Here is an 11,288-nt window from a genome sequence, read left to right as displayed (position 1 = left end):
GGGCGCTCGGGTGACTGCCGCCGCGCCGCGCCTTCGCCCCGCGCGGCCTCCCGTCGCTTTGCACAGGGCTGGATGGTGGCACCGGGCAGGGTGGCTCCAGGATGTTAGGGACTGTGAAGATGGAAGGGCATGAGAGCAGCGACTGGAACAGCTACTACGCGGACACTCAGGAGGTGAGGCGCGTGCAGGCGCGGTGAGCTCTTCCCGGAGCGTGCGCAGGGGGACCAGGCAGAGGCGGCCCCCTGCAGGGTGGGCGGCCGGAGGCCCCGGGAGCCGCCTCGGAGCCTCGATGGGGCCCCGGGTGTCCTGCTACCTGGCCTTCCCGCGGAGGAGAGGGCTTTAGGAAACTCTGAGCTTTGGCTCCGGGAAGCACGAACCTCATCCCGGCCGAGAGCGGGAGCCCGATTCCGGCCTGGGGTGCTGCGGGTTGGCGGGCGGACACCATCATGAGTTGGAGGCAACTCTGAAAAGGCCAGAGCGCGCGTGCAGCGCGGCCCCTTTGTCCCACCTTTCAAGTCGCAGATGCCTCTTATTGAAAGTGCTCTGCCACTCAGTTGGGCTTCTTAATAATGAAATTATTCCGAAATTGTATCAACTTGTTCCTCTTCAAAAACCCTCTTTGGGAGAGAAGCATGCCCCTTCTCCTGTGGAACCACTGGGTGGCGCTAGAGCGAGCTCGAGCTCCCTCCGGCGCTCGCTGCCCAGAACCTGTTTCTCCTCATTGTCCTTATGGTGCCACGTTCATGGGGCTTATTTTACAATGGTCACAGAATGATTGCGAGCAAAACCAGGTACTGGCAGACCTGCTACCTATGAAAAGTATTTTTCTCTAGAAACAGCTGGCGACTGCCTAAAAAAGTTTAGTTATTATTATTGAATATCTTGGGGAAATCCTCAATAGCTTGGGGACAGAGAGGCGAATAAACCCCAAAGTAAAAATAATAATAATAATAAAATAAAAAATTGTGAGATATAGCCGGGAAAACAGAGAATCTGAAAATATTTTCACAATTAGTTTATTTGACTTTAAATATTTACAAACGTACCTGTTTATTTGCATACCATAGCGTACAGTGTGTTCTCATTTAAATCTATTTGTTCACCTTTTTTATTTTCAAATGAAATCATACTTGCTGATAAAAAATAGAGACACAATTATTCTTTATTAAATCACTAAAGTACTTTTTCTATTTCTAGAATAAGTTGCCTATATATTTCTTCTATATCCCAAACTCCTATGGAAATAGCTTTCTTAAGCTGATGATTTTTAAAGAGAGCTTAGAACTCTCCCAGCGTTTTCTTTCTCATTCAGTCATTTCCACTAACCAATTTAAGTCCCCCAGAGTCAGAACTTTCCTACCTGGTAAAGCTGAGAATTAGAAAGGAGAATGGCATTGCAAGAAAACAAATAGATTTTTATTTGGAATCTTAAATTATTCTGAACTCCTCTAGTTTGAAAGGCTAGGCTTTTAAATGATCCGCGACAATCTAGCAATAACCAGGAAAAAAAAATATTGTTTAGACAAGTTGTGTCACTAAATCTTTCAAGCATTAGGGCACTGGAAAGAAATAATGATCAAATTAATGCAGGTTTTCTTATGGCTTGCAGAGGTGTACAGTGAAGTCATGTTGAAGTTGAACGAGCACAATGGATACCTATTTCACATTGCTTTGATAGTATTACATCTTTCTCCATCTCCAGGTTTATTTTTTATGTTATTTTCCAGAAACCTCCTTCAACTTCTGAGTTTGTTCCGTTTTAACATTGCAGTTGCTACAATTAGGTGGAAAACTACTTATAAATGTAATAAGCAACAAAAAGTCACCATTTTTTAAAGTCATCATTTTGGTGAAACTCCTAAGACGATAAATTTAATCGAGAAAGTAATGATATAGGGGTCATATAGCTGTGGCTGGTTTGCTGTATCCACAAGAGTGCAGTTAGCAGTCACTCGGTGCAGCCTGGGCCTCTGAGAGGGTGGCGCGGTGGGCGCAGAACCGCTCTACTTTCTACCCCAAGGCGCGGCGCGCTGCACCTAGATTACACCGCACCCTTAAGGTGGAGTAAATAAACAGTAGGTCTGGGATTAATTCTGTTTTTGGAGTTCTGGAGACAATTTGTCCCTAAGGGCGCCTGGCAGGGTGCCTGTTCTAGGGTCGAAATTGGGACCCTGGGATGGAAGTGAGGGGCCCTGAGAGCCGCCTTAGCGCTGTGTAAGGCGATTACACATCTTTCTGGGGACATATTTTCTGCCTGGCCTTGGCTTTCATGCCTGCCGCGCTAGGATCTCCCCCTGCGGTGCAAAACCTCTCTCTGCTTGGTCTGCGGAGGGCGCCTGACGGTTTGCACTCGGTTGGGGCCCCATACTTTACAGAAGCGCTGTCCTCGAGCCCCACTTTGTCTCTAACTAACTCCGCCTTTGGGCTTCTCCCCCTCGCTATCTCCACTGCAGGCCTACTCCTCGGTCCCCGTCAGCAATATGAACTCGGGCCTGAGCTCCATGAATTCCATGAACACCTACATGACTATGAACACCATGACCACGAGCGGCAACATGACCCCAGCCTCGTTCAACATGTCCTACGCCAACCCGGGCCTGGGCGCTGGTCTGAGCCCCGGCGCGGTGGCCGGCATGCCCGGGGGCTCTGCGGGGCCCATGAACAGCATGACGGCTGCGGGCGTGACAGCCATGGGGGCGGCGCTGAGCCCCGGCGGCATGGGCGCCATGGGAGCGCAGCCGGCGGCCTCCATGAACGGCCTGGGCCCCTACGCGGCTGCGATGAACCCGTGCATGAGCCCCATGGCGTACGCGCCGTCCAACCTGGGCCGCAGTCGGGCGGGCGGGGGCGACGCCAAGACCTTCAAGCGCAGCTACCCACACGCCAAGCCTCCCTACTCTTACATCTCGCTCATCACCATGGCCATCCAGCAGGCGCCCAGCAAGATGCTGACGCTGAGCGAGATCTACCAGTGGATCATGGACCTGTTTCCTTATTACAGACAGAACCAGCAGCGCTGGCAGAACTCCATCCGCCACTCGCTCTCCTTCAACGACTGCTTCGTCAAGGTGGCGCGCTCCCCTGACAAGCCGGGCAAGGGCTCCTACTGGACGCTGCACCCAGACTCGGGCAACATGTTTGAGAACGGTTGCTATCTGCGCCGCCAGAAGCGCTTCAAGTGCGAGAAGCAACCCGGAGCCAGCGGCGGGAGCGGGGGCGGTGGCGCCAAGGGCGGCCCCGAGAGCCGCAAGGACCCCTCGGGCGCCTCCAACCCCAGCACTGACTCGCCGCTGCACCGCGGCGTGCACGGCAAGGCCGTCCAGCTAGAGGGCGCGCCGGCGCCAGGGCCCGCCGCCAGCCCCCAGACTCTGGACCACGGCGGGGCAGCGGCTACAGGGGGCGCCTCAGAGCTCAAGACCACGGCCTCTTCTGCGGCTCCCCCCATCAGCTCCGGGCCGGGGGCGCTGGCATCTGTTCCCCCGTCCCATCCGGCGCACGGCCTGGCACCCCACGAGTCGCAGCTGCACCTGAAAGGGGACCCCCACTACTCCTTCAACCACCCTTTTTCCATCAACAACCTCATGTCCTCCTCGGAGCAGCAGCACAAGCTGGACTTCAAGGCATATGAGCAGGCGCTGCAGTACTCGCCATATGGCGCCGCGCTGCCCGCCAGCCTGCCGCTCAGCAGCGCCTCGGTGGCCACCAGGAGCCCCATCGAGCCCTCAGCCCTGGAGCCGGCCTACTACCAAGGTGTGTATTCCAGACCTGTCCTAAACACTTCCTAGCTCCAGGGACTGGGGCTTAGTCTGGCCTAGCCATGCTGGTAGCAGGAGAGAGAGAGAAAGAGAGAGAAATTCAACAGCAAACAAAACCACACTTAAGAACCGGCAACATAATAAAATCCCAACAACTATTTTTATTTCCATTTTTTTGTGTGCACAATCTTTTCCCCAGTGCAAGAGACTGTTACTTTGTTATATTAAAAAGGCATTGTGTATATTATTACAGACAACCAACCCCAACAACCTCTTTTTTTCCCAACAAAGTTTAATGATCCTCGATTGTATATATAAAATCCTCTGTCTTCCTTGCTCTTTTTTGCTTTCCTCTTTCCCCTCCAGACACATCTAGTCTGTGCAGAGCGTATTTTTTAAAAAATGGTCAAACTTGTAAAATACTTGTTTTGTGCGCCCCCTCTTCACCTATCCCCCACAAGTTTACAGGTCTGTGGCAATACTCTTAACCTAAAGAACTGAAATGGTGACGAAATGACACTAGAGGCTCTTAAAAGTACTGAAGGACAATACTCCTGTTACACAGCAAAACATGCAGATTATAAACATCAGAGCCATTTGTTTGGGTTAGGTTTTCTTTTGTTTGGAGGTTGTTTTTCTTTTTTTCAGTTTATACTTCTAATGCATTCAGATAGCAGATGTCTTCAATGAAATATATATTGTGTATGGACTTAATTATGTACATGGTCATATAATGCAGACATCCTCCACATACATAACATATAGAGGAATAGGTAGCTAATTAGACATGCCACATTTTCAAGAGTTGCCTGACCAAGAAGTTACAAAGACCACTCCTCAGTCTTGCCCTCTCCACCCACCTATGGCTTTGAGGATCATTTACTCAAAAATTGCTTTCCTCAAGAACTCTGTGCTCTTTGCTTTGCAAAGTCCCATGGTCATGTCATTCTGAGGTCACATATATAAAAGTAGCTTCTATATATGTATGCCACTTAAAGATATCGCCCCCCCCAGAGAAAAAGGGGGAGATATTATAATGTTGGCGGAGAGATATTATTGGGAGCCATATTTCAAATTTTGGTCCAGGATTCCCACATTCAATTGATTGTAGCCATTTTAATTATTGCCATCGTGTGCTTGTCTCACCCAGTGTTAATGCACTTTCCACAGTTGGACATGGTGTTAGTATAGCCAGACAGGTTTCATTATAATTCCTCTTTGCTTTCTCAATGTTCTTAATTTATTGCATGGTTTCTTCCCTTTTTTTTTCCTTTACAGCTAAAATTGTTTTAAATGATGGTTAAAAATTACAGATTAAAATGTTCATTTTTATCAATGTGATTGTAATTTAAATATGTTGATTTAAATAACAAAAATGAAAACAGATTTAAGCCGTGAAGTATGTTCTTGATCATTTGAGTTAAGGACTTTAAATAAAGCAATGTTAACAAAAAAGATTTCTGTTATTTTCCTTCATTGAATTAAATCCAAAGTGGATATTTTCTTTATTAAATGAACGTACAGCTAGATAGTAAGAAGCAGTTCAGGAAACTCAGGAGCTGGCAGACAAATTGATTAGATATTCCAAAATTATATTTTACAAGATTCTTATATTAATATGTACTTCAATTTTTTACATAAGCTTAAGCCTTCTGTGTTTTCTTTGAGTCTATATCAAATATTATTAACCTCCACTTTCCCAACATAATTTCCCTTTTTCTGAAAAGTATTCAGTTGAGAATAAAATACAGATTAAGTTGTCTTCAACAGAAAATCCTAACATCTCAGTAAGAGAAACAAAATTTAACTTATTCAGAGCATCTTTGGAAGGAATGGCAGGAGTGAAGTGAATTCATTCTGAAAGGGGAAGCATTGGACCACATCCCATAACTGTTATTTTGTATTTTAGGAAGATTTGTTTTTAAAATTATTCATTCTAGCGCTTAAATCTGAAAGTTTGACTTCTGTTGTTATGTGCCTACCTAGTCAGCCCTGACTCACAGGGACCCTGTGCACAACAGAACAGAAACTGCCTGATACTACAGTCTCTGTTGTGTTTAACCCTTGTTGCAGATACTGTTGATTCTTCTCCTTAAGGATCTTCCTCTGTTTCACAGACCTGCTACTTTACCAGACATGATGTCCTTCTCCAGGGACTGAACCTTCCTGATAATAACAGTAGGGGAGACAAAGTCTCCCCATCTGTGCTGCTAAAGAGCATTCTGGTTGTCCTTCTTCCAACCCAGATTTGACTTCTAAGAAGCTTTAAAATGCAACTTCACACCCCACAGTTGCTTGAGATCACCAAATCATTAATCTCCTTTGATAACAGGCTCACTTTCCAGTCCACCTATTTCTTTGTAAGTCTTGTTCGGATTGACATCAACAATAACAGCACCAGCTCAAGCAGAGGCTGGCCTCGCCTGAGCCCTTGTGTGTGAACTCCATTCTCTCCAGGGCTTGAACTTGGGCAGCCTTTACTTTGATCGCTCCACTACACACCATGGACAAGATAAAAAGAGCTGTGTGAGTCCCTTAATGATCGCGTAATTGCCTCCCCAGACGAGAGAGGGGGTGCCTTGTAGCACTTGAGAAAAATCCAGAAATCCCAGCCCCCTGCTCTCATTTCAGCTAATAAAGGAGGTGGAGAGAGCAATTACTGGTTCGAGTTATTTCAAAACCTAATGTGTAGACCTCAGAGGAAAGTTAAGACTGAAAACCAAAACAACCAACCCACAAAAACTACCCTGAAGACAATAACGTCTTGAATCTCAAAAGCTATTAATATGGGAAGTAAACAAATGTTGGCAAATTTTATTTCCTAGTAGAAAGGCCAGAACTGGGGCCTTGGCATTTTACCGACTACACTGAATTTAAAGGGTCTCATATGGGGGCCATTTCCCCTCTCCGAGCTATTTCTCCTTCCCTCACCCCTTGTAAAATAACATATTGGCAACATCACTAGCCCATCTTCACCCCCGCCTGGGGTAAATCGCTCCTTCTTGGCGAAGATGTTTTTGGTTTGCAGAAGAATTAGGGCCGAGGCCTCTCCGGAGACTCGCCTGGAAATCTAGAAAGATCAACTTGGGGCGATCCGCGGTGCAGGCCTCTCTCCGCCTCGCGGGTCTCCCGCGAGTTTCTGCTAGTGCAGCAGCCTCCCGGTGCGTTAAAGCGCTCGCGTGAAGAGCGCGGGGGCCGCCGGTGGCCGGGAGAGGGGGGCCCAGGAGGACCGCAAGCATCTTGAGGTGACAAGTGCAGTTAGTTCTTCATTGTTTGGTCATTTTCCCCTCCTAGTGAATAAATCTTCTGTTGAGCCCGAAACCTAAAAGTCAACAAAGGCAGCCAGGCGCCTCGTTACCGCTCCTGTGGCCTCAACGGCCTGCGCTGCTGCGGCTGCTCCCGCTGCGTAATCCTTTCCTCGGAAACCCGAACACACAAGCGCCCGGGACGCCCGGGGCCGGAGCCTCACTCGGCGCTGGAGGCGAAGCAGCCGGAACCCTCGGAGGTGCAGGGCTTTCCCGCCACCCCTCCACACGCTAATCTTCGCGTTTCTCTATTTCTTCACCTCGGATGCTCCGGCAGGCCAGTGCTGCAAAGGCGATCCTAACCATGCACCCTTGATCCAGTGGGCTCGCTTTATTTAGAAATTTCTCCCGGGGTGGGGGAGGGGTTTCCGGAGGGGGGAGGGAGCGAGGAGAGAAAACCTTTCTGAGGACCCCAGCGCCCAGCTCCCCAGGCCCTCCGAGTCCACAGAACAAACATTTAAAAGAGAAAGAAAGGGGGGGGAAATTAAAATGTTTTGATAGAGTGAATGGTGCTGCGAGGAAAGTTTCAAATGTTACTTTCGCCTTGCGTTTTGGAAGAGCTGACCTGAACTATTTAGACACCCTAAGAAAAAGAAAAAACCTAGACACAGGGTTAGGGGGAAAGTCATCAGTTCTATCGAGGAGAAATTAAACTAAGAAAGGCAGCACTGACAGCTTTCTACATAATAACTAGTACTGTGTTTAGAGCAAAGATAAAATTTAATTTTCCACTGCCTTCCCTTGATGTGTCTCGTTGCAGAACAAACGGATAAGAATTATTATGGAAGGGGAGATTAAAACAAGGAAAATCCTATTAAAGTTCTTAACTTGTGTTTTCATTGTCTTAAAGACTACTTAGGACTAGTTTCACGAAAAGTTTAAAGTTTTGTTAAAAAATATATCATTTCTTCCCTGTGGGAGTCCAGCAGATTTGTCATAACCATAATAGAGAAGAATTCCTGGAGAGATGCATTTAAAACCTTGTTTTGGCATTTTAAAAAATTGATCTCAATTTCCAGGAAAATGATGATTAAACTTCTTTGCAAAAAAAACTTCCACAATCAATACAAATTCCTTTCAATGCAAACCAATGTAGGAGACCTGTAGTCCAATTTAATTAACCTTTCTTCAAGATCAATTGGTTTTCTGTTGATTTAGCAGTAATATAGTAGAACATTTAGCTATAATGTATTTTAATGTGATATCTCTCGGTATATCAAGGAAAAAAGTCATTGTAAATGGCATCGTCTAAACTACTTCCTAGTTAACAAGTGTGTAATAATATTCAGCTTTCAAAACAAAATTTATTTAAGTGAATTACAGCAAATCAGGTGCTTTGCAACTAAATAGCAGTTATTATCAAATTGGCACAAGATAATTAAGCCCAAAAAAGGTATTCTTTTAAGCTACCTTTGATTGAATAGGTAAGTTTAGAAATACGGGTTTGGGTTAGAAATAAGGTTAAAAATAACCTTGGTAAGGTTCAAACCAAAAGAATCAGCAGTGTCAATAAGGTTTACATGAGAGTAGGAATGTTAAAATAATTAACAACTTGAAAGATTTTACCACGGTCTATGTTTAAGTATAAACTATTTAGGAGCGGATAAAGTTCTTTGAAAATTAGCCATTCATGCTAGCTTTTAATTTTTGTTTAGCATCTCCATACAGTTTACCAGAGAGTAAGTCGTCTGGTATTTTTCTTTCAACTAGTAAAGATTGGGATCGTAACGTTTCCACTGGTATTTCTGTTTTCTACTCTCTAGCTAGCTTGAATCCTTGAACTTTGGACAAGTAGGACTGCAGCCCTGATCTATATACTTTTATTTTAAAAACATCATTCTAGCAAGTCACAAGGTGGTGGGGAAATGCTCAGGAAGTTTCATTTTAGGCTGTAAAACACATACGGTTTTTTATTCTATTTTTTTTTTTTTAACTTATCAAAGGATACACTTCCAACCTCGTTTTTCTCTAATTTCCTCCTTCATCCCATTGTGGTGGTGGCTGTGACCTCGCGATAAACCAGCAGAGATCCCATGGAGACAAGCTCCCGTCCTGCCACAGCCCGGGAATGAGGAGCCTCCAGTCTTCTAGAGGACCCCTCATGGTGTTTCGAAGCTCTCCATGTCCTAGTCAATTGAGAATACCCAGGCAGAACAGTCTCCCTCAACATCCGGGGAGAAAAGGGCTTAAATAGACCAAGTGTTAGAGGCTCTTCTTCTTAAGTGTTAAGTATAATGCTAGTCAAGCCAGTGGTGGGACCAGACTGAGAACCAAGGTAGGGCCACAGACCACGGACCCGGACCCGGACCACGCGCCCAGGAGTTCTCAGTGCAAAGTTGTCCTGAGTTGACTTCCTACTTCTTTCTTCTCTTTACCTATCAGGAATTTCTTTTCTTTTTCAATTTCTTGAACCAAGAAACAGCATGGAAACTCCCCCAAAAATATTTCCTGAAAACAGGAAATAGTGCCTTCAACTGAGAATCTCCTTACCCCCCCCCCCCCCCCAATGAAACTGTAGTTACTTTACTTGTACAATTATGCCCTGGCTCTTTGTTGTTTCTCCCTCTCACATCAAAGAGTTACTTTAAAACACAACCTAAGGAGAAGAATGAAAGGGGTTGGGGGTCTTCTGTTTTGGGTAGAGATTTAGTTTTTAAAAGTCCCTCCTGCATGAGGAAGTAGGCTCAGCTTGTTCTGTTGCGCACACGTAGGGCAGCTGTCCCCTGCGTGATTCAGGTGACTTCGCATTTTTGGAACTCCCCACCCCCACTTCGCCCCAGCTGGATTTTGCGAAAATTTCCTGCACTTGGAACCTTCGTAGCCGTGGCGCTAATGTTTGAGCCAAGAGTGCAGCCAGGAGCACCTCGGCCTGCGATCCACCAGCTCCCCGACTGGGCTGCACAGAGTCGCCGCTGCAGCGCAGGATGCGGTCCTCCAGATCTCTGGAGCCACGCAACCTTTAGCTGGGACGTGCTTCCTTTGTGTTCTGCCCGGCTACTATATTAACTGGGAGGATAGCTCATCCTTTGAGAAAGGGTGGAGAGACAGCGGGGTGTAGGAGGCGGGGAAGAGTATGAAGCAAGCTCTGGCTGTTGACCCTTGGGCCGGTGCGCGCAGAAAGCTGGCCACAAGAAGTCAAAGGATGGAAGTAGGGTGATCATATTTGCGGCCCTGAAAAAGTCAACTTCAATGCCTGCTTCAAGGCTCTAGAAATAATGACCCGACGATGCTAGTAGTGCGCGGCCCTGGACTTGACTGCCCGGCGGTTGCTGCGCCCTGGGAATCCGCTGGCGCGGCCGCGCACCTGCCGCGGGCGCCGCCTCCCCGCCCTGAGCCGGACTCTGCGGCCACACTGCCCTCGAGGCCCTCAAACAGCACGGGGTGCGGACACGCTGCTCTGAACTTGACACCTCTGCAGAGCCATCTTGCTCTGGCTAATCCAGCCACCTTCAGAGCTGGGTCCCAGGGGGTAAAAATAAAATTAAACACTTCCAAGCACCCTGGCCTGCTGCCCTGAGAGACACCCCACTTCCCTCGACCTCATCACCCCAAGGCCATCTCGCCTCCAAAGCAGAGGCCTTAATGGATCAGTCACAGGTGCAGCCTACTCCCTGCTCCCCTGGGTGGGCGCGCGGGATGGTGAGGACTGGCTGCCCAGGGGTCCTCGCTGTGGGTGTGGCCTTGTCGCCGGTCTGGGTCTCTACGAGCCGAGCCCCTCCCCCGACAGCGCCGGACGCCCGAGACATATGCCGCGCGGCCCGACGTGGTGCTCATGTCCCAGGCGGTTCTCAGCCCTTCAAAAGGCCGGGCTTTCTACCGCCGTATGGGCCCCGAGGTGAACAACAATGCCCGGGCCCCTTCACTTCAAAAGCGGCGATCAGGGGAAAGGCTCCCTCAGAGAATTTTTTTTTTTTTATCCTAAGCTTTTCATTCTTGATTTTTTTCCACCCTAAAAAAAAAAAAAAAAAAAAAAAGGCAGCAGTAACTCCAGGGCCAGGGCGAGCCTAATGCCCTTTGATGGGGATTGAATTAATTATCTCCAATAACACAATTGTGCTTGGCCAACGAAAAGAGCAAAGCAGGGCTGGGAGAGCCCGAGGGGCCGGCCGGGCGGGGTGGGCGGCGCGCTCCGGGACGGCCCGGGCGTAGCGCTCGCGGGGGTCGGACCATCCCAGGGCCGGGGCTGCAGGACCACGGCGCCGCCCGCCGAAGGAGGCGTGGCGCTCGC

The 11,288-nt window shown here is 48.0% G+C and overlaps 1 protein-coding gene across 1 annotated transcript; it reads left to right on the top strand.

The window, feature by feature from the left end:
• On the top strand, nt 1-4,107 carry FOXA1 (forkhead box A1). The gene is made up of 2 exons (XM_006891564.1): nt 1-173; nt 2,454-4,107. The coding sequence occupies exons 1-2, from the start codon at nt 102-104 to the stop codon at nt 3,783-3,785; spliced, it is 1,404 nt and encodes a 467-aa protein (XP_006891626.1). The 5' UTR covers nt 1-101; the 3' UTR covers nt 3,786-4,107.
• Nucleotides 4,108-11,288: the final 7,181 nt, after the last annotated feature.

Source organism: Elephantulus edwardii, unplaced genomic scaffold, assembly GCF_000299155.1.
Source record: "Elephantulus edwardii isolate Elephantulus edwardi_28Jun2011 unplaced genomic scaffold, EleEdw1.0 scaffold00100, whole genome shotgun sequence".
Taxonomy (NCBI): domain Eukaryota; kingdom Metazoa; phylum Chordata; class Mammalia; order Macroscelidea; family Macroscelididae; genus Elephantulus; species Elephantulus edwardii.
The sequence above is the reverse complement of the archived record's forward strand: the minus strand, read 5'-3'. Positions and strand labels throughout refer to the sequence as shown.